Genomic DNA, 22,391 nt, shown 5'->3' with positions numbered 1-22,391 from the left:
TGAGGCAACTGAGGTCTTTTAGTATCTGTCGGACAATGCTCGGGATTTTCTATGAGTCTGTTGTGGCCAGTGCCATCCTCTATGCTGTTGCATACTGGAGCAGCAGGTTGAGGGTCGCAGACGCTAACAGACTCAATAAACTGATCCACAAGGCCAGTAATGTTTCCATGATGGAGCTGTACTCCCTTAAGGTGGTGTCAGAGAGGCGAATGTTGTCCAAGATAAGGACAACATCATGAGGACCTCCCACCCAGGCCATGATGTGCTGGGCATTCACAAGAGCACGTTCAGTGAGAGACTCAGATTACCCAAATGCACCACTGCACGACAAATCATTCCTCCCTGTACAACTCCTCCATCTAATGCACAGTACACACTGCAATAGTTACAACCTTTTACATATCCTCTACAGTGAAAATAACAAAGTTTTACAGTTTAGAGTAAAATGTCAATCATGTATATTTTATCTGTGTAATATTCTGGATATTTATTATTGAGCTATTTGTATATATTAGAGCTATTTCTTATATTTTCTAACTTTGTAATATATTGCATTATTTAATTTAGTTCAGTCTGTTACTGTTCTTGTTGTCTTGGAGCAACACTAACCACATAATTTCCATAGGGGTTAATACAGTAGCCTGATTCTTAAATGCATTTGCTCTCCTTTTTCCACATCCACCACTGATCTCCCACATGTGAACTCATCTTTTGTAATGATGCGCTGCCAATCTACTAAAATCTATATTATTCTATTAATGATCCTGCATTGAGATGTAACTGAGGAAGAGCTACTCTTCTGTTTTTCCTCACACTTTACACATTATGCCTGAGAATCATAATTTAAATGTGGTGATGTATCCCATATATCTAAATCCAGCTGCCTTACTCGCTATGACAACACAAGCCGGTTAAGCAATCTTTGACCCTCCTTCTAGACTACGTTATTGTAGATATTCCCTCTTGGCCTCTATTACTTGTAACAGGCTCTGTGGAAGCATCTGCATTCACTGTGTTTCTCCACTCTTCCCATTAAACGTCTGTGATTTAATCTTCCACTCTCCCATATATTTCAGGTGCTGTAGTTCATATAGCACATATCTATCCCGTGGCCGTGTTTCTAGCTCTTCAGCACAGAAAGGTGCAGCCTGCTTCGTTGCTCAATAAGCGTGGGAATCGAGTTACAACGCGCGCGCCCTGTGGGAAAAAAAACAGCGAGTTGTGAAGGCGCTAGATCTCGCGATAAAACTACCCTTCCTTCATGCGTGTCTATTGTGAGAGTTTTTCCGTTCTCGCGCGACGTTGCAACTTTCCCACGCCTGTTGTTGTGGCGTCTGCCCTCTGCCCGTCGCCCCTCCCTCGCACTCTTCTCACCCCCTTTTGCCCCGTCACGCTCCCCTCCCTCCCTTCCCTGCCTCTTTCTTTCCCTTCTTTTCCTTCCAGTCTGCTTCTTCTTCTGTAGTGCCGTTGGCTTTGGTCAGGGAGCTGGGGGGAGGGATCTCGCGATTGTTGGGACTTTTTTTTTTTTTAATTTTTTTTCCGGGGGGAGAGTTATTCGGAAGATGGCGCCCGTTGTAACGGGGTAAGTGCAGAAATTTAAAGCAGTATGTTTTCAAAACCTGACAGTTTTTATGTGGGGAAAATGTTGGCAGTTGGTACTACTTTTTTGGTGGGGGAGGGATGTTTTTCGGTGTTGTTAGTAGGCATATCACACATAATAGTACTACCTTGTGGCTCGGTGCGGGCTCAGTTGTGCAAAACTATTCTTCGAAGTATCGCCTGCTTTCTATACAGTTTATTGAACTGCCCTATCAAGAAAGTTTGAAGCCATTTCAGAAACTTTTTTGCCCAGTTTAAGTTTTTTATTTTGGCTTAATATTTTTTAAGAGTTGACTACATCAGCATAACACGCTCAGAGAAAACTGCAACTTTGTCAGATACTGAAGAAAGAAATAAAATTTGGCTTAGCTAATTAAAACAAACTATTCCCATATTGTTCAAAGGCTTTCTTTCTTCAGCATTTTGCCTAATTTTCTTCTAATCCAAAAAACGTTTAAAGAAAATCACATCGCCTCTGTTAAATCTGTTTCTTACATACTTTCCCTCAAGCTTATTTTATATTTCTGCTGCACTAACCCCAGCACTAAAACCACGTGTAAAAAACTTTTGCCCTGATGTTTTTGTTTTGCAGGAAGTTTGGTGAGCGACCTCAGCCACAACGATTAACAAGGTGGAGTGTGAGAAACACAGCCAGCTGTTCCCCGTGCAATCTTAGACTTTATAATCTAGGGAAAAAAATTGATCATGTCATTAAAAAGTGCTCTAAAAGGCTTAATGCGTTTCTCCACATTGCAGGGAAGCCATGAGGAACTACTTGAAGGACAAAGATGATCAAACGGTGCTCATTTTACACGCAAAAGTCGCACAAAAGTCATATGGCAATGAAAAAAGGTTTGTGTGGCACTGCTAAGCTTCATTGTGTTTAAAGAGAAATGTCTCACTTTACTTCTTCTTGTGCCACTTAGGTTTTTCTGTCCTCCACCGTGTGTGTATCTGATGGGCACCGGATGGCAAAAGAAGTTGGAAAAAATGGAGAAGGAGGGCTGTACTGAGCAGGAGGCCCAGCCTTGTGCCTTCATTGGAATTGGCAACAGTGAGCAGGAGATGCAGCAGCTCAATCTGGAGGGCAAGGTGGGTAGTTATAATGGCACTACAGATGCAGTGATTTAGAGGCCAAACATCAGTGTCAGATAGTCGCCTTGTTGACTGCTTTCAGCAGTTTGCTTTTTCTGAGATAAGATGACTTTCATCGATGGCAGTGCCTGATGTTTGTCTGCTGTCTTATTAATTTTCCTGTCTGGGACCCAGTTCCAATTTGTATGATTAAATTTGTGTTCAGTTTGTGATAAGAGGCTGACAGATGTTAAAATTGTTCTTTTAAGTGAAGATTTATTGTCTCCCTGACAACACTCTTCACCTTGGATCTTTAAGATAGAGAAGAAAGAGATGTTATCTCTTTAGATCAGCTTTTGATTATTTACTCAGCTGATGAATAAGCAGGTTGCTTGCTTTTTCTCAGTGCTCCATAAGTGCTATGCTAAGCAAAGTAACATAAGTAACCACAGGTGTCAGATATACAGATGCTTTGCTGTGCAATTTCCTCTGTTTGCTTCTGCAGAAACCATGAAAACCAGAAACTAACATTATTAACCATGTTCACGCTGTAGCTGATATTACTGCACATCGGCATGTTTTCACTTTGCAGACATGCTGCTAATGAGCCTGTTCTCCAGTAGGAGATATTAGAAAAACAAAAAGCAAAGCAAAAAAAAAAAAAAGTCCCCTAACCTTTGTCTTTTCCCTGGGTAGCACTTCTGCACAGCTAAGACACTGTATATCAGTGACTCAGATAAAAGGAAGCACTTCATGCTATCTGTAAAGATGTTGTATGGAAACAGCGCCAACATTGGAGTCTTCCTCAGCAAGAGGATCAAGGTCATCTCCAAGCCCTCCAAGAAGAAACAGTCCTTGAAAAATGCTGATTGTGAGTTGCTGGACACACATAAATCAAAGAGTGCTGTATGGTTTCACAACAGCTTGATGTTTAAGTTGGATTTGAAAATGATTTTCTTTTTCCGGTTTCGCTTTCTTTTTTACTCCCCTCCAGTATGTATAGCATCTGGGACAAAGGTGGCCTTGTTTAACCGCCTGCGTTCCCAGACGGTCAGTACCAGGTATCTCCATGTGGAGGGGGGAAACTTTCATGCCAGCTCCCAACAGTGGGGTGCCTTCTACATTCACCTCTGTGAGCTACACTTTTTTCTTTTTGTATCATGTAAGATTTTAAATAAGCGACGTTTAATCCTTTTTTTTTTTTTTAATTGTTATTTTCTTTTGCTCAGTGGACGATGATGAGTCTGAAGGGGAGGAGTTTGCTGTAAGAGATGGTTACATTCACTATGGCCAGACAGTCAAATTGGTTTGTTCTGTGACTGGCATGGCGCTGCCAAGACTGGTATGTGGCACTTTTTATTTCTGTTGTCTGTTTGTGAGAAAATGAGTTGCTTGTGGTGACGTCCAGGTGTCACTTGAGCGATGTAAATGAGCGATTTCTATAAAAGAAAACACACAAAAAAGGGTATTCCCTGTAGCCTTGCTATAAATGACAAAATTAAATATAGAATCCAAAACTGTAAACAAATTTAATTTCGCTGGACAGCTCGCCAAATTAACATTGGAGTCTGTTGACTCACCTGTAGAGTAAGCCTCAAGTGGCCAGTCAAGGAACTGCATTTCTATATTGGCAGAATAGCAGTGGGGATTTAAGATTGATTGGCTTGGGAGGAAAGAGAGCAAGGAGATCACCAGACCAGAGAGGTGATGATAAAATGAAGAACGATGCAAGTTTGACAGCATGGGAAAGCAGAAGTGACAAAGAGATTAATAATAGCAGTAAAAGCCCACACAGTCTAAATCAAGGTTTCCTAACATAGTCTGACATTCATGTGTGTGGATGATTTGAACTATGCGATGTTTCCAAATGTCTTTGTGATCCTTTACACACGTGACCAGTATTTATTTCTGCGTATTTACGATAAGTGTGTTATGATTCCCAGATCATTCGAAAAGTGGACAAGCAAGCAGCTTTACTGGATGCTGATGACCCGGTGTCCCAGCTTCACAAGTGTGCCTTTTACCTGAAAGATACAGACAGGATGTATCTCTGTCTGTCACAGGAGAGGATCATCCAGTTCCAGGTGTGCAAAGTCTGACACACACATATATGTATATATTTAATTTTTTCAACTTTGTTTTTGTGAAATCAAGTTATATTAGATTTTTGTGATGAGCAGGTATCAAAACAGTAATAAATTGCTGCTGTTGCTAAGGAGAGGAAATCTGCCAGTAGTGCCGTTTGGAGTATTTTCTTGTTGAAGGGTGACTATGGAATTACTCAAAATCCAGACTGATCCAGAATTTCTATTTAAACAGGTTTGAAGTATGTCTAAAGCAGAAGTAAATGTATTTTTTGAGTTTGTATCACTAAAGAAAAATGCATTAACCACATGAATTATTCAGCTGGTAAATGCAACTAGTAAATCTGAATTATTAAAAAAAAGAAAGAGAGAAGTTCACAAAATTAGGTTTGGAAATCAAGAAGAAATAATCAGCATTCTGTGCTCTGAAATGTTTAAGGCATATCTGTAGAGAATGCTGACTTGCAGCTCTCATGTCAGCTCCACTGGAGTGCGCTAAGCTACTACCATTAACATAAAATCCCAATTTATACATAATAATTCCTAGTCATAGTTTTATTGATGTTCTTAAGGAACAGTTACTATGGGCTGAATTGCCAACTTTTTATTATTTCTAACAGTATAATGAGTTAAGAAAACATATTTGGTTTTGCTTTTCACAGACTTCAACCTGCAGATTTTCACCTCGTGCTAAAAAAACCTGTAAACATGTAAATATTTGGGTTGTGAAATGCAGCCAATAGAACAGTCACTTCCTTCTGTTCTAGTTTTTACCAACTCCTCTCCAAGCCCTTTGGTTTTTTGGTTATGTTGCTACATAAAGCAGAGTTGTATCATACTGTATGAAGGCATCAGGAAAGGCACAGCCTATGACCAAATTTGTATAATGTAATGTTGAACTTACATTACTTTTTTGACCAGGAGCGTAAATGCCAAATGTTGTCAAACATTTTGACAAATGTTTTAATGACTGTGTGAATAATATTTAACTGCCGTGCTTTTCTTCATATATTTTGTATACAGCAGGTAAAATAAGAACTGAACATGTCATCAGTTTTCGAAGTAAATATATTTCTAAAGGTGCTGTTGACATGATATTTTCACCCAATGTTGGTAACAACCGATTCAGTCTGACACATGCGGAGAAATCAAACCATAGATGACCTGCTGTGTGTTATGTGTGGCATATGTGGCTGTTCTATATAGGTAGTTATTACTGAAGGTTTTTTTTTTTCTTTACAGATGAGAGTTTGGCATTTTTATTTTCTTATCCAGAGAAATTGTAATTTAAAAATAAAAACTATGTATAGTTTAATTTGGCATGGGGCTACTTAAGAGTTTGTTATTAGAAACTTTTTTGTTGTTCTTGTTGTTTTTGTTTGTTTTTTTGCAAAGACAGATTTGGTCGTATAAATGTAAACAGTGTTGGTGTGTTTGAAACAAACCAGTAATTTGAAGAATCTATTTGTCACAGATAAATATTAAAAGAGCTGTTTTAGAGCAGTACTTACTGCAGTCAGTTGTATGATTTGAGCACCAGTTTCTAGAGTTAAACAAAACAGTCTGAGCCTCTATCAGCCACCATGATGGCTTGCTTGAGATTTTTTTTTTTTTTGTGCCTGGTTGGACATAACTGTACGGAATTAAAATTAATTGTGTTTCTTTTGTTTTGTTTTGTTTTTCAGGCTACACCGTGCTCCAAAGAGACCAACAAGGAGATGATTAATGATGGTGCTTCATGGACTATCATTAGTACTGACAAGGCAGAGTACACCTTTTATGAGGGCATGGGCCCCGTGCCCACACCAGTAACACCTGTCCCTGTGGTTGAAAGCCTGCAGGTACACATACAGCCTTTTCTGGTGAAGATATGCTCTAGTTTTCTCTTTACCAGCAAACACGAGTGACACTCTGATTCCCAAGTATACGTCTCTTTAGTGTTTTTCAACTACTAGGAGTCTCCTAAGACTTGATTGATTTTATGTTTGTCTCTGTCAAGTTAAATGGTGGAGGAGATGTTGCTATGTTGGAGCTGACAGGACAGAACTTCACCCCTAACCTCAGAGTTTGGTTTGGAGATGTGGAGGCAGACACCATGTACAGGTAAATATGTCTGCAAGTGTTAACTTTGTGCCTGTGTGTTTTCATTTCATTTTTTTTAAGCCTTGTCCCATCCGCTTGCTTCCTTAGATGTGGGGAGAGCATCCTTTGCGTGGTGCCAGACATCTCTGCCTTTAGGGAGGGTTGGCGCTGGGTGAGACAGCCAGTTCAGGTCCCTGTCACGCTGGTTCGCAGTGATGGAATCATCTACGCCACTGCCTTGACCTTCACGTATACCCCCGAACCAGGACCAAGACCTCACTGCAGCGCTGCTGGGGCTATTCTGCGGTCACACAGCACCTCTTCATCATCACCCGCATCTTCATCCTCACCTTCATCTTTGATGGGTGGGCTCGGGGATGGCCACGGAGCCTACAGCAGTAGTGACTCGGGCATGTCGTCTGGGACTTCAGCTATGTCGGTGCTCTCATAGTAAAATGTGTTTTGTGATTGTGCTCTCAGTGACTGAGTGAAATAATGTGAGCATGTTCTCCAAAGAGGCTCATGGACCTGTGAAGAATTGCACAGAAGCTAAGAAGTTCTTTGTTAGAGGAACTGTGAAACTATGAGGAGGAAAAAAAGACAACTTCAAAAGCAAGAGTTGTGATTTCTGACTGTACTGTATCACCCTCTTGTGGATTGTCGTGGACATATCATAAGCTCCACTCAGAGTAACGTGATATCCATCCTCTTCATCTAAAAGAAGGTGAACTATCTAACTCCCATAGCGACATCATTTGTAAAATAACCTTTTTGTTTTGTTTTTATATACTTGGCGGGTTTGGAAGCTACTTTAACTGCTTTCTTACTACCATCATTATGTTTGCAGATGAACACAAACTTGTAATTGCATTGAGCAAGGGAAAATTTGTAAGAATAACATAGTTTTATGGACCAAGGAATATTATTATATTATTTTATTCATATTGTATTTTATGAGCTTTTTCTGAGGTACATTTTTTGTATGATACACTGCATAGTAAGATCAGTTTGTTACCAAGATAGTTTTTCATATTGTTGCCTCCCATTCCTGTTTTCTCTCAGTTGAGTCAAGATGGAAATGGCTTTTCATGTGTGTAATAGTCAGACAACAGCTTCTCACCTTTTTTTTTTCTTTTTTTAAAGCTTACTAATTGTCGTTAACAGTTCAGTGTGTTGCAATGAAAAAGAGTCAGTCAGGAGGCACTTTAGAAAATGAAGATATCTCGATGTCTGCTTGCAGTTATTGGCTTGGCTGTTTTGTTTTCCAGGCCACTGAACAGTTTTGGTTTGTCTTTTATATCAAAGATGAAATTTTTAATGAATGTAGAGAGAGAGAAAGTGTGAGTGTGAGTGTGAGGGAGAGGGAGAGATCAGCCTGTAATACAGAGTGTTCTCTCTTTAATGATTTTGCTCTTTTTGTACTCTCTGTACTGGGTCCCAAATCTAAACAAGCAGTTCCTCCTGTTACCATAGCAATGCATACAGCAGCAGTCGCTTTTTCTCCCACATATAAGTGAAGCCTTTTATAAAAAGTGTCTTATCTCTTGCATATTTTCAGAGAAAATCAAGAAGCAAAGGAGGAATGGTAAAAATGTCTTGCCCTCTTGAAGAGCTGATCTTTAGTTTGAGCTGAGATTTAAAGGGTTTTAAAGTGAGCTCATGTACTGGGGGGAAAAATACTATCTCTGTAGTTTCATCGCTGCCCAGTAAACCAATTTATCATTAGTGTCATACTGCTGCTGACCTTTTGTTGAATTTAGTTTTTTCAAACAATGCCTGAACAAAAGTTCAGCAGAGCTACTAGTCATCCTTGGCTGCCCTTTGGGTCATTAAGTGATGAGGTACAGGATAAAAGTTTGAACAATCATACCAAGGTGGTAACATCCTAGTCCTACAGGATCTGAATTGCTTAATTTTGTACAAGCTGACAAGATATTATTGCATTATGCTGTTATGCTGTGTAAGTTGTAAATGTGTTTTTTATGGCAATAATAACTAGTTTAGTACCAGTTATACCAAGAATAAGAGATAAGAAGAGTGAGATGCTGAAGAGAAGGGTATGGGTAGGAGAAGAATTCCCAGTGTGAATTATTTGTTTCAAGCCCTGCGTGAACAGTCTTGAGTCAAACCTTCCTGAGACTGTTCTATGTGGGCTTTCCTTGTTCTGTCTGTGTATGCATGATTTTTTTTTTTTACTTGGTGCTCTGTTTCAAAGACGTTAGCTTAAACTGAATCATTACTTATTTCAAAATAGCTGTTGATGTGACAAAAGGTGCTTCTAGTAAAGGCTGGACTGTAAAAACAAAGTGTAAATGTTCCTTCTGTCACTGTGACCATCCTCTAAGCATACAACAAGTGGACTCATCCGGTATGTAAAATAAGTGAATCATCTCTTAATTTCTTTCTTTCTTTTTCTTTTCTTTTTTAACACTAATGATGAAATCAGAAGCTCCAACTTTAATTGCCCAGTAAAACTGATGTCGTTGATCCCTGTCTTGGTCTGCAGGAGCAGAGGTATTTGAAATATTTGGAAATTTACTTACCTGATGAAATATTTAATTGTGAATTACTGCATCACCAAGTCACAATATCCTGACTCGGTTTTCCTCCGGTGTCCTTTGATGTCTTAGTGAATTGATAATATCAGTGTCTGTGCATAATCTTGATGAATATGTATGCACTCTTTTCCTGTTTCTGTCTATCATGTAAACCAAACATGCTGTATACTCACATCCTGCTGGGGCCTGCTTAGACACTACCCACTGAAGCATGCTACCCAGGATAGAGGTCAAATCTGTCTGACTTATTTTTAAACTGGGAGCCGTATTGCTGGAATGAAACCTGACACTTTGTTGCTGTTAATGTTTGTGTGTTTGGTGTGTATGCCTGTGTATCCATGTGGTCTGCTTTAGTCCATCTCTCTTTATGCTTCTAGCAATACTTTTACTTTAACAAGAGTGTGAGTCTGAGCATTCCTGTAAGCATGTAATAAATGGCATAGCTACATATAGACATCATTAATGAACAGGTGTGCAAACATTGGCAAAGCCCTTTCACATAGCTTGAAGAATTCCAATCACAGATACAGACAGTCAGGCGATGATATCAGGACAGCCAATCATTAGCTGATCTCAGGAAATACTTCCAATAGTGAGATCTATGGGATTTAATTGATCCTCTATCCAAACATTAAGGGCTACACTCGACAGTGTACAGTGTATTATAGCGGTTGTCCCTACCTTAACGAAAAGGAAACTAACTCTGAAAATTAAAAGCTGCATATCAGGGTTAGTCATATGGAATTTTTGACCCCCGTTTGTGTGGCTGGGAAATATGTTAGGAAAACTAATTAAGACCCCCCCCCCCATGCTGCAAATGGAGTGAGGGGGTGGAGTTCTGAGGAAGAACATGACATCTCTGGGAAAGGGCTGCAGGGAGAGAGAGGCCAGGGAACCTTTTGTACGACTAGTTGGATTATAAAAATCAGAAAACAGATCAACCACCATTTAAACTGCTGTGCCTTTAAGTTGTAACTGGATGGTTTTAATTTTTTTTTGTCCATGGATCTCACCCAGGACCATTTATTCTGATGATTATATCACACTGAATATGGATTTATTATAGAGTTTTGATGTTGTTTTTTCTTCTTCCTGGAATATCATGCGCAAGTTTGAAAAACTTTGACTAATCCTTTTTGTGTTTGAACTACGCTTTAATTAAAACCTTTTTTTTTATATATCATTTTTACCCACCTAAACTTTACGTTTCAATCTGCACAACAGTGCCACTGCCAGATTTCTCAAGTGAACATCAGCAGCCTATCACATCTCCCTTCTGGATGTACCCATAATAGCAACGCAGATCGCTTAACACTTTTTCGCAGGCTGTCGCTGGTGCCTCCGAAACGGGCCTTTGGTTATGTATATGTTCTTTATTCGTTTATTTTGAGAACTTTCTCAGCTTTGGACGACAACATTACCATCCGTGTGAAATGTTCCCTCCGTCCCCGCTACTGCTCGTTTTCCCCGCTGCGCTCTTCTGGGCCGCACAAGTTGCCGGGGACCTCGAGGGTGTTACCAACCCCGGTGAGAGCGCAAGTTTCGACCCGGCACGTATGTACTGAATGATGCATGGCGCCAACAAAAGAGAAAACACGAAAGAAAGTAAAGCATGACAAAGTATTTAGACTGGGTTTAAAATCTGCACTATCACTGTTGATGTTGCGCCGATTATAGCGGTGATAGTTGGCGGTTTTGACACTTGAACTTGAGGAAAGACTCATTTTTAAAAAAAATTTAACCTGAAAATCTAACCTTTATCATTTATTTGTTTGTTTATTTTAAAAGAAAACCATCAGGTTATTAGAGCATCTGTTGGTAGAATTCCGTTTTGGAGTGTTTGTGCAACCTGCACACGCTGCCAAAAATATATTTAGGAAACAGGAACTTTTTGTTTGTTGTTGTTGTTTATCTGTTAAAAACAAACAAACACATGTGCCCATTTATCGGGCACAAACTTGTTACGGGGGTTAATAATAGCGTTCTGACAATTTAATCTAAATATACATGTGCCACAATGTGCTCCACTCTCACAGGATTCCAGCAGCTTCCGCTCACCTGTGGAAAGTTTTTATGTGGAGGTCCTGCAGGGACATCGTTAAACCCACACAATCCCCTGCGCACAAACTCACAGTTGTGTTTCCCATCGCTACAGAGGACATTTACGTCGTCCTACAGTTATTTCCTGGAGTCTTTTTCTACTCGTTGCTGCCCCAACCTTAACCCTGGCAGTAATTAATTAATTTTAATTGTTGTCCCTAAATATAAGTGATTCCTAACAGCACCACACATCAATTCTCACACAAAGTGAGCAGTAAAGGCACAAACACTGTTTTAGGTCCCTTTGTTTACACCACCTTGTGAGGCAGAAGAAGCTCCATCATCGAAGCAGCTTCTCGTTATTCTGGAATTCAAGTTTCATCAGCAAACGAGGGATAAATCTCTTAGCTTTTTAAAAATATATTGTTACTGTAGACTCTCCTGGCTGTCTGGATGGTAAGAAAAAACATGTAGCCTGTAACTGTCATAGATTTCTGTTTTGACAGCAGCAAGTGAAACATCGGGTTACCAAATGTTCTGCTATTCCATTTTAAATGAGTTTTCCCTCCTACTTATCACAAAAAGAGCACATCACTTGTGTCGAGTAAGACATGCCTACATCATTCAAAGAGTTAATAATCTGAAATGATTTTACTCCTACTTTCTGCTGTTCTTCCTTACTTGAGAAACCTTCTGAAAACACACCCTGTGTTTATGTATCTGTGTGTGTCTTAAGATAATCTTGCACATGAAGAAAACATATGGCTCATGTGGTTGTAACTGTCTAAAAATGCAAAAATTCCCAGAGGATTTGCTTCATATGAAAAAACAAAACAAGAACCTTCAGAGATAAATGCCAATATTTTGTAAGAAGATTAAGGGCAGGATGCAGCGAAATGGGAATCCTCTGTTTGTTTTTTTCCATAGAAGTCTCTCTCCCTCTTGCTTTCTCCCCCCTCTCTCTCTTTACCCATGGATTATTTCTTCATTACATTTTTGGCACAGAGTGGTTAGCATCACTGGAGGTGGCTCACAGTGGGCTCAGCTAGCAGACCTTTGACCCTCAGCCTCTTGCCCCTTGAAACACTCAGACTTGAGAGTCACTGAGACGAAAATGGGCTGTGAGTCAGCAGACTGACAGATGACAGAAAGCTATGCGTCATCTTCTAATGCATCAGTGTACTCGTACTCAAGCCAGGAACTCACTGTACGATTTAAACCAAATTACAACGGTTGATTTGATTATAATGACTCCACCGAGTCGTCATTATGATTCAATGAAATGTATTTCCTGCACATTTTCTCATAGTGTGTTGCTTCATGGAGTGAAGGCTTGATCTTAAAACCTTATTTGTTTGCTAAAATTTGTTAAAGTTGTTTTAAACCCATCCATCCATTCGCTTCCTTTTCAGGGTCTCGGGGGGGGCTGGAGCCTATCCCAGCTGTCATAGGGAGAGAGGCAGGGTACACCCTGGACAGGTCACCAGTCTGTCGCAGGGCCAACACACAGGGACAGACAACCATTCACACCTAGTGGCAATTTGGATTATCAAATTAACCTATCCGCACAAATTGCATGTCTTTGGACAGTGGGAGGAAGCCCACGCAAACACGGGGGGAACATGCAAACTCCACACAGAAAGAGCCCGGCCTGATGGTGGAATTGAACTCAGGACCTTCTTGCTGTGCGGCAACAGTGCTAACCACCATGCCGCCCTGTTTTAAACCCATTTAACTCTAATAAATTCATTCAGAAAACTGGAACTTTAGACTTTAGGTAGTTTCCTAATGTCATAAAAAAGTACTAAAAGTACCAAAAAAGAATTAGAGTACAGTATTTACCATCATATAACAATTAAATTCAATGATTCTTGACACTGAATGCAGCCAGTGACAAAACCACCTCCGCAGTCTGTTTAGCTAGTAAGTAGAACTCTCAGCAAATGTATTGTACTGACTGGGTACTTGGTTTAATTTCCATTTTGTTTTCCATTTTATTCTGATTTATCTGGGTTGAAATGATGTTGCTTTTACTTTGGTTTTATTTTAATAGGTTGATAGGGTTGCATTTTAAGTATATTGATTGGAAAAAAGGGATACATACACAAAACAAAGCAAACATTAAGAGTGAAAAGGATGCAAGTAATGTACCTCTCCAGAATCAGACAGAGGACACTGAGATTTATTGTACTTTACTTCGGGACTCTTAACCTTTTTTAAACAGAACAGTGTAATTCCCAGCGGATGAACATGCAATTTAGAATTGTTACTACATGGGATTTTTTGAGATATAGTGATAACTACCAAATGCACAAAGGAGACAGTAAGATATCCCAGGCTCTCTATATTGATCTTGTGGACATTATAGATGATGCTATGTGAGCCAAAAGATTGAAAAGCTCTTAAAGATCAGCTTAAATAACGATGCAAATGAAAGTTATTTTGGGATAAATTGAGCAAAATAATGAGATGTATTATTATTGCCTTTCCCACTCATGCAGACCCCTGCACCGTAGTGTCTCCACCATGCATGAGCGATGCTGATCGCTTCAGCTTGGAGGCCCTTCGGAGCATCCATCAGATGATGGATGATGACCAAGATGGGGGGATTGAGGTGGAAGAGAGTGTGGAGGTAGACACCTTGCTCTTCATGAAATATGTAACCCATTTTCTTATTTTATTTATTTATTTAATTATTTTACTTAATCCCTGTGCCTGTATGTTTTTGCATGATTGATGCACACAGTGTTTAGCAGTGCAACAACAGGTGTCATCCCTGCTGCTAGAGTCAAATGCTCCTTCAAGGATAGCAGTATAACTTTGCCTTTGGCTCAGTGACAAAAATTGGTTTGCACAAATAGAAAACCGTAACACTGGTGACCTTTATAGTTAATCGTAACAGTATGCAGCGTGTGCTGACAATTTTTTTCCCCTTCAGATTTTTTTGAATGGTAAACTACTTCAACATTAATATGCTGCTATACTGTTTGTATGTGCGTCAGGTAATAAACCTAGACTTCTCTAATGCCTTTGCCTTCCAGAATGCAGCTCAGGGATACGATATCCAGGGGCTCAGGTTGCAGTTACCATAGAGATGTCAGAGGAGGGGTCTGGGCTCATCAAAGTCCCAGAATTCCTCTAGCCATCATATGAAGCCTTCGTTTAGTGCCAAGCACACATTCCAAGACAGCACCAACACACACACACACGCAATCCCTGAAGTTTGCAATACACACTTATGGTTCTGCAACCATTCTAAATAAATGCAAACTAAAAACAACCGCTTCTTATTCCTAGATTGAAATCTAAGCACATGACACACACCAGCACTCACTCAATTTATTCTGGACATGAAGTTCAAACAATATGATGTCCTTGTGACACGTATCTTTGCATTTTAGTGTTGTACCTCATAATAAAATTTTAGAAAGTCCTATTTTCACTCTGTTGTACTGTTTTTCTCCAATGCCGCAGTTCATTATTGAAGACATGAAGCAGCAACAGACTAACAAACACAGCAACCTGCACAGAGAAGACCAGCACATCACAGTTGAGGAGCTCTGGAGAAGCTGGAAGTCATCCGAAGGTATGTGGGTGTAACAGAGTGTGTGTGTGTTTGTGTCCAGTATCATGTTTTATCTGAAATGTATCTTGTTTTGTTTTAGTACATAATTGGACTCAGGATGACGTGCTCCGCTGGCTGAAGGATTTTGTTGAATTGCCACAGTATGAGAGAAATTTTAAAGAGTTTAAGGTCAATGGAAACACACTCCCCAGGTGAGAATAACTGAAGGGGGTGTACAGGCAATTCACCACATAAACAAGCTGGTCTTCTAGAAACTGTATTCTCAGATTAAGTTTTGAAGGAACCACATTATCTCCTGTTTGTTTGATTCAGTGATATCTGTAGTCAACATGTATTGCCATTGTTCTTCTTCTTTTGCTACCGTTAACTCTCTTCAGGCAACCATACATATGTTACACAAGGCAGGGCTCGTCACCCTGGAAACCCTAAAAACACACATGTATGCATATTTTACTAACCCCAAATAAGCCATTAAAATAAAAAACAAAAAAATCCATTTGCAGGATTGCAGCTAATGAGCCTTCATTCCTGAGTGGCCAGCTAAGAGTTCAGGACCAGAGAGACAAACAGAAGCTCACCATCAAAGCTCTGGATGTTGTTCTGTTCGGACCACCTACACGTAAGAAGAAATCCTCACTTTATTCCCCCAGACAGTATCTTTGATGTCTTTGAAGCAGGAAAGATACATACATGCCCCGTTGCCATTCTTTACATAGCATAACTACTTTTGTATTACTTTTTTCCTCTTAATCTTTAATCTAAAATCAGCATTAAATGATCAATCAGGCAGCAAAGTTGCTAAATCAGTTTACATTTAAGGCCTTTTGTTTCAACTTACTTAATGTTCATATCATTATTTCGAAACGCAGCTGCACGTCTCTTAACTGGTACTAGAAATTATGCCCACATCACACCAGTTTTAGCCAACCTACATTGGCTCCCTGTTGAATATCGTATCAATTTCAAAATTCTCTTGCTTACCTTTAAAATTTTAAACAGTTTGGCTCCCAGCTATCTATGCAAACTCCTCCATTTGTATATCCCTAATAAGGCACTTAGATCTTCCAATCAAATGGTCCTGACGCAACCGAGGTCTCGTCTGAAGTCCAGAGGTTTATCGGGCCTTTGTTGTCGTAGCTCCCAGACTCTGGAATAACCTCCCTCCTTATATTTGGTCCTCAGAGTCCATCCAGTCTTTTAAATTGCGTCTTAAAACTTATTATTTTAGTCTGGCTTTTGATTCAAACTAGTATGCTATTCTGTGGCTAGTTATGTGTTTTTTTACCCATAGTGTTCATATTGTTTCCTGCCCTCCTTTTAACTGTTTATTCTGTCTTATGCTATTGCTCTGTGAAGCACTTTGCTCAACTTTGTTGTATTATTAGGTGCTATAGAAATAAATTTTGATTTGATTATTATTTAAAGTGATCTGATGTCCATTCAATCATAGGGCCCCCTCATAACTACATGAAGGACCTGGTGCTCATTGTGTCAGTTGTGATGGGAGTCGGTGGCTGCTGGTTTGCCCAGGCTCAGAACAAAGCCAGCAAAGTCCACATATCCAAAATGATGAAAGATTTGGAAAGTCTCCAGAGGGCTGAAGAGAGCCTCATAGAACTACAAGAACAGTAAGAACTGTGATTTTTTTTTTCTTCTCTCTGTCAGTCTCTTAGCTACTGTAAGTTACCAGGTTGCCTTTGCTTTGTGTGATTGAACTAAAGACGCTTTGATTTACTCAGACTGGAGCGAGCCCAGGAAGAAAAGCGTAATGTGGCAGAAGAAAAACAGAGCCTAGAGGAGAAGATGAGAGATGAGATCATGGGGGCACAGGAAGAAGCTCACCGTCTGCATGAGCTGAGGCAGGGAGCTGTCAGTGAGCTGAGCCGCCTCAGATATGCAGAGGAGGAGCTGGAACAGGTAGAAACGCTGCAGTGAGAGCAAGCAGTTTCACAAATGCAAGACACTTATCATCCTAGTTTGGAAGGCCTGAATGATTTACCCTAAATTATTTTCAGCATACTGATGACTTTTAACATTTACCACCTCTTCAGGTCCGTGGAGCACTGAAGCAGGCCGAGAAGGACATGCAAGCCAGCTGGACTGTCACAGAGGTGCTTCAGCAGTGGCTGCAGCTGACACATGAGGTAGAGGTGCAGTACTACAATGTTAAGAAGCAGAGTGCAGAACTACAGCTTGCCACTGCCAAGGAGGAGGTAATGCATAGCAACATAAGAGTAATAATGTTTATAGTGTCTATCCTTCATATGTAAGTGCCCAGACTCATATGTATGCTTTTTTCTAGGCAGAGAGGATTAAGAAGAAGAGAAGCTCTGTGCTGGGGACACTCCACGTGGCCCACAGCTCCTCTCTAGACCAAGTAGACCACAAGATTTTGGAGGCCAGGTGAGTCACAAAGTTATCTCTGTCCAGGTATTTGTGTCTGTCAATATAAAGATTCAACATTTCATCACAAAGCTTTTTGGATCTCTTACAGGAATGCCTTGTCTGAAGTAACAGCCTGTCTGCGGGAGCGTCTTCATCGCTGGCAACAGATTGAGCTCCTCTGTGGATTTCCTATCATCAGGAACCCGGGTTTAGCAAAACTCACTGCTCAACTCTACTCCGACTCAATTGCCCTGGGGTTGCCTAGAGTGTGCCAGTCATCTTGTTCGTGCCACAGCTCCATTCATGGCTCCATAGAGGATCTTTTAGATGAGCCTACCTCTCCTATTTTACCTCAGATACCAGGTAAGAAACGGGAACGAGGAGCTTTTAGTTGAGTCCTTGTTATTGTCAGTGTCACACAGTGTTAAATTTGATTGGAATCTGGAACGTGATGTGTGATTTGCACACTTCCGATCAATGCATTCAGAGGTATAGGTGTTGAATTTAATACTTTGCATCAAGTTATATGGTTTGCATATTGCCTGCAAATATGAGTTTAATGACAACCTGATATATGTAAAATATATGACAAAACTATCATCTGTCTCAAAAAATATTCCATTATCAAATGGATCCCAGTTACAGCACATTTAAAACTTTTTTATAATGAAAGATACATAACTCTAGTGATCAGAATCAAAGTACAGTAGTGTATGCAGTGTTCAACCTCAAAACTTTGAAATATTTCTGAAGTGAAGGATTTGTTAAGTAGCTGATAAGTTTATGTGTTTTTTTTAAGAATACACAAACTCATTGACTGAAAAAGAAAAACAAGCGCTCATAAGAGAGGTCAGATTCCTTCCTTAGTAATGCTTCACAAATAACAGAAATAGTAAAGTGGTAAAAGAAAAAATTAACTGTACGGTGAATGGGTGTCATTAGTATACGTATACATATATGTATATACCATCCTTGTTTCCACATCACTGAACTTCTCTAACCATACGTGTACTGCAGCTTCAGAGACAAAGTTTAATTAGTAGTGTTCTGGAATGAAAATTAGGGTACATATTAATTTCTGCTCTTACAGCATCTGCTCTGCATAGATTCTTCATTTTTAATAATTGTTTCTCACCAGTTGCAGTTGCACCACTTAAACGGTCTCCTCGAGCACGGGTATCCATATGTCGGTCACGCCGCTCCGGGGTCATTCCTCAACCATCAGCTGCATTGATCTCCCCAGACCCTGACCTTCTTATCCCCATCCGAACTCCCTACTCTTCCTATGACGAGGAAGAGGAACATTTCCGAAAAACACTAAAAAAACAGTATGTCTGCCTGTTCCCAACTTTTAAAGGCTGCTGTGCATTTTTAAACTACCCTCTTACCCTACCTTTATATGAGCCTTAGCTGTCCTTTGACTTTTTTCCTTTCCTGTTTTCTTTGCTTATGCTTCTTTTCCTTTCTCTCACTAATAGAGATTCCCAAGAAAGGTTCTCAGAGTCAGAGTATATGACTTCTCCTCCTCTCAGCAAACTGTTCCCTAGTTCTGCTGTTGACATCTCCTCGCGAAAGCTCTATCACGATGACACTGAGCTGCTTTCTGAGAGCCCTGTTACAAAAACTTTAACTAAAGAAGTAGAGGCTCTTGTTGAATCACCAGCTCGCAAAATGTCCATGGAAGACCCTGAAACTTCTGTTGATATTGCCTGTAGCAAGACGGTAAGAGACAAAACCTTGGATACTTCTTTGGAAACATCTTCTTTAAAAATGTCTGCAGAAGAGTCATGTATAGATTCAACATCAAAGAAGATGTCACGCAACAGGACTGGACTTCCCACTGATGTTGTGCTTAAAAAGGGAATTTCAAATGAGACAGATGCAGAGTTTTCACCCAGGAAAGTAGAGAAGGACACAGTGGGGGATTTGACAGAAGTTCCCTCAAAGAATACATTCAGAGAAAGAAGTGATTTGGGAATAGATGTGAGAAAGATGATATGGGATGAAGTAGAAGCATCAGCGGATCTAGCAAAAAGGAAGATATCAAAAGATATGATGGGCTCTTCAACTGACACTTCCTCAGGAAAGATGACAAGGGATGATCCTGAGCATCTATTTGACTCCAGAAGGATTACAAGAGATTCAACGGGAGTGTCCCAAGACACAGGTTCCAGGAAGCATGCGTTCCATAAAGGGGAAAATCAACTCGATTCCTCTGTGAGGGGATCAGCAAAAGACAAAATTGTTGAGACAACCAGAATACCTACAAGAAAAATATCTAGAGATGAGCTGGAGTACTATACAGATGTTGCTTCAATGAAGATACTGCCCAGAGAGAGACTCGCAGCACTCGTGGATACCTCATCCTCTACAGAGATGCAAGAGTTTTGTTTAGAGCCATCAACAAGTAAAGGTTTACAGAGAAATGAACTTGAAATGTCTGCTGGTTCTCTCAGAAGGAGAATGCCAAGAATGCCAAGAGAGGATGCTGAAAGCACCACAGACACTACTACTGGAAAAATCTCTCGGGATAGAGTTGATATCCCAAGGGAAATGCCTAAACAATTCATCTTGAGGGAAGAGTTATCAGAATCAAGTTCACTGGCAGCTCGAAATGTGCAGCCTGATCTCATGTTAACATCCCAGGTGCCATGGAAGTCTTCATCAGACTTTTTCACTGTTGGGCCGCTGAGCCAGCTTGTTTACGATGGAATCCTGGAAAAATCATGCAGCTCCATGTCTGCAGCAACAAACCTCTCTGCTGGCAGGCTGCGAGCAGAGATGGAGCCACCTCTGCCAAAACCAAGGGTTGTCCTCCCTGCTCCCTCATTGCCTTCGGAGGCCGCAGATGACAGGAACAAGGAAAAGGAAAAGAGCAAAAAACCTTTAAAGCTCAAAAATCTCTTTAAAAAGAAAAATGAGTCGAGTCCAGAGAAGCTATAAAGTGCTCTTCAGAAACTCTGCAAATCAGCTGATTTTTTTCTTTTTTTTCTTTTGAACAATTTATAGAAATTGAGTTTCAAATTGTCTTTGATGACATTCAGTAGTCAAAGTGCACAGTTTTACAAACCTTTTAGCTCAAGGGGTTCAACTATAGTATTGCATTACTTGTTAAGGAACTGGAGGCATTATATTATTATACACGCTACCCCCATTATAGGGGTAATCAAAAATAGATAAGGTTAAAGTTAAGATTAAGATAAGGGCTGTTTTTAATCCTTGGATGAAAGTCCTTTTTAGTTAATGACTTGCAATGAAATGTAAAACACATGGATTTCACCAAATTTTACATTTAATCTTTTGAGATGCTCTGCCAAGCATTTACTGCAACCACCTTAGGTTTCTGCTTGTTTGTGGGTCTTTCTGCCATCGGTTTTGTCTTCAGTATGAAGATTAGATGACTGACTTGGCCAGTTGAAGTGCTGTCTGATCAGTTTTACCACATTGGTCTGAATTTTAGCAGAGAGTATAGCCCTGCAGATAGAATTTATGCGACCATTAACAGCAGTGATATCATATATGCACATATATATATATATGTATATATATATATACACACATATATATATATATATATATACATATATATATATATATATATATATGTATATATATGTGTGTGTGTGTGTGTATATATATATATATATATATATATATATATATATATATATATATATACACATATATATATATATATATATATATATATATATATATACACATATATATATATATATATATATATATATATATATATATATGTATATATATGTATATATATTTATACAGCTCTTTTAGATGTTTTCTGAAGCTGTATATCGGACATGTGTCCAGTTACTTTTGACCATCTTGTTTATAGAATGGCTGTTATTCCTTAAAAGAAGACTCAAAGCCAACCCCATCTTCTTTTATCTAAACTCCTCTGTGGTATAATACAGAGTCAAAATGACAAAAAAAAATAGTAATTGGTTTTACTTTCTATGCTAAGTCTTATAGATACATGGTTGATATAGTAGTTTAGATTTTTTTTATAGTTATCTATGGTTGAAGGATTAAATGTTTTAACAGATGCTGCTTTCCGGTATGACAGTGGCAATTCTTAAATTCATCTTAAACATTAGAAACTCAATCAAAACTGTTTAATACAGTGCTAAAGTTAATCCATTCTTGTGCAAAAGAAACTGAGTTAAACTTTGTGATGTCCGAATTAAATTTACCTTCCTAAACTTATCCAAATTTACTAGTTTGACATTTTTGGGAAATTTTCAGTACAACTGCATAATGCACATGTCAACATTAAAGGACAATTTAAAGGAACTGGAATTAGGGTTTAGGGGGTTAGGGTTAAACTCCATGCTTTTAAATTTACATTAAAATAGGGACAGTTTTTATTTACTTATTTATTTTTAATTTTTTTTATTTTAAATACCACAGCAATTGTTAGAGTCCTTAAACACGTTTGACAGCTGAATAGTTCTGGACTAAAAATATGCAGCACAATAAAGAATCATTTATTATACAACAAATATTTTTAATAGTTTTATAATATATTTTTTTGTAGATGGTTCAGTATTATTTTCTTTAGCCTCTTTGCAATTAAATGGCATTTACAGTTGCCATCAGCACTTTTGATGTGTGGTTAAACAACGGCCTTCAGATAGATTTAAACAAAGTAGACAAAACGATTCCCTGATGCACTGTCACAAATGAAAGTGCTGACTGTTTGCACTTCTAATATGGAGGATTTTTGACTACTTCTGTGTTAGGCAGAAAAAAATTAAGTAGATAAGTGAGTAGCAAGATTTGAAATGGATCAGGATTCACAAAGTAGATAATCATAGTTTTTATTCTTTAAGAATTGTCCCTATGTTTTTTTTTTTTTGCTTTGATTAGCTTACAAGCATAGAGATTAGTTTATTTTTTGTAAAACAACAAATGTAAAAAAAATTATTATAGCTGTCTTAGTTTCTGAAATTAATGTAT

General features: G+C 39.1%; 2 protein-coding genes across 3 annotated transcripts; both read left to right on the top strand.

Annotated features, from left to right (window-relative positions):
- The first annotated feature begins 1,303 nt into the window (after positions 1-1,303).
- LOC106098755 (recombining binding protein suppressor of hairless) lies at positions 1,304-9,554 on the top strand. The gene is made up of 11 exons (XM_013275734.3): positions 1,304-1,582; positions 2,192-2,230; positions 2,356-2,451; positions 2,526-2,691; positions 3,370-3,544; positions 3,668-3,805; positions 3,903-4,015; positions 4,617-4,757; positions 6,443-6,598; positions 6,757-6,860; positions 6,948-9,554. The coding sequence occupies exons 1-11, from the start codon at positions 1,563-1,565 to the stop codon at positions 7,288-7,290; spliced, it is 1,491 nt and encodes a 496-aa protein (XP_013131188.1). The 5' UTR covers positions 1,304-1,562; the 3' UTR covers positions 7,291-9,554.
- A 441-nt stretch (positions 9,555-9,995) lies between these two features.
- On the top strand, positions 9,996-20,961 carry LOC100708550 (stromal interaction molecule 2). 2 transcript variants are annotated; one of them, XM_025908248.1, is made up of 12 exons: positions 9,996-10,924; positions 13,939-14,069; positions 14,912-15,023; positions 15,103-15,214; positions 15,527-15,642; positions 16,474-16,651; positions 16,763-16,940; positions 17,075-17,236; positions 17,326-17,426; positions 17,518-17,771; positions 18,547-18,736; positions 18,887-20,961. In XM_025908248.1, the coding sequence occupies exons 1-12, from the start codon at positions 10,831-10,833 to the stop codon at positions 20,349-20,351; spliced, it is 3,093 nt and encodes a 1,030-aa protein (XP_025764033.1). In that variant the 5' UTR covers positions 9,996-10,830; the 3' UTR covers positions 20,352-20,961. The 2 variants fall into 2 exon arrangements, with proteins under 2 accessions (XP_025764033.1, XP_013131187.2); XM_013275733.3 differs by having other exon boundaries at positions 9,996-10,951.
- Positions 20,962-22,391: the final 1,430 nt, after the last annotated feature.

The sequence above is a fragment of the Oreochromis niloticus genome, linkage group LG6 (genome assembly GCF_001858045.2).
Source record: "Oreochromis niloticus isolate F11D_XX linkage group LG6, O_niloticus_UMD_NMBU, whole genome shotgun sequence".
NCBI classification, from domain to species: domain Eukaryota; kingdom Metazoa; phylum Chordata; class Actinopteri; order Cichliformes; family Cichlidae; genus Oreochromis; species Oreochromis niloticus.
Note: the sequence above shows the minus strand (reverse complement) of the source record. Positions and strands in the feature narration are given on the sequence as shown.

Bases quoted from the DNA above. Each gene is read 5' to 3' on its own strand.
- LOC100708550 (XM_013275733.3), top strand. From the start codon at position 10,831: ATGTTCCCTCCGTCCCCGCTACTGCTCGTTTTCCCCGCTGCGCTCTTC. The intron at 10,952-13,938 runs GTATGTACTGAA...CCACTCATGCAG, and splicing joins CGCAAGTTTCGACCCGGCAC to ACCCCTGCACCGTAGTGTCT. The intron at 17,772-18,546 runs GTAAGAAACGGG...GTTTCTCACCAG, and splicing joins TATTTTACCTCAGATACCAG to TTGCAGTTGCACCACTTAAA.
- LOC106098755 (XM_013275734.3), top strand. From the start codon at position 1,563: ATGGCGCCCGTTGTAACGGG. The intron at 2,231-2,355 runs GTGGAGTGTGAG...TCCACATTGCAG, and splicing joins CAGCCACAACGATTAACAAG to GGAAGCCATGAGGAACTACT. The intron at 4,016-4,616 runs GTATGTGGCACT...TATGATTCCCAG, and splicing joins GCATGGCGCTGCCAAGACTG to ATCATTCGAAAAGTGGACAA.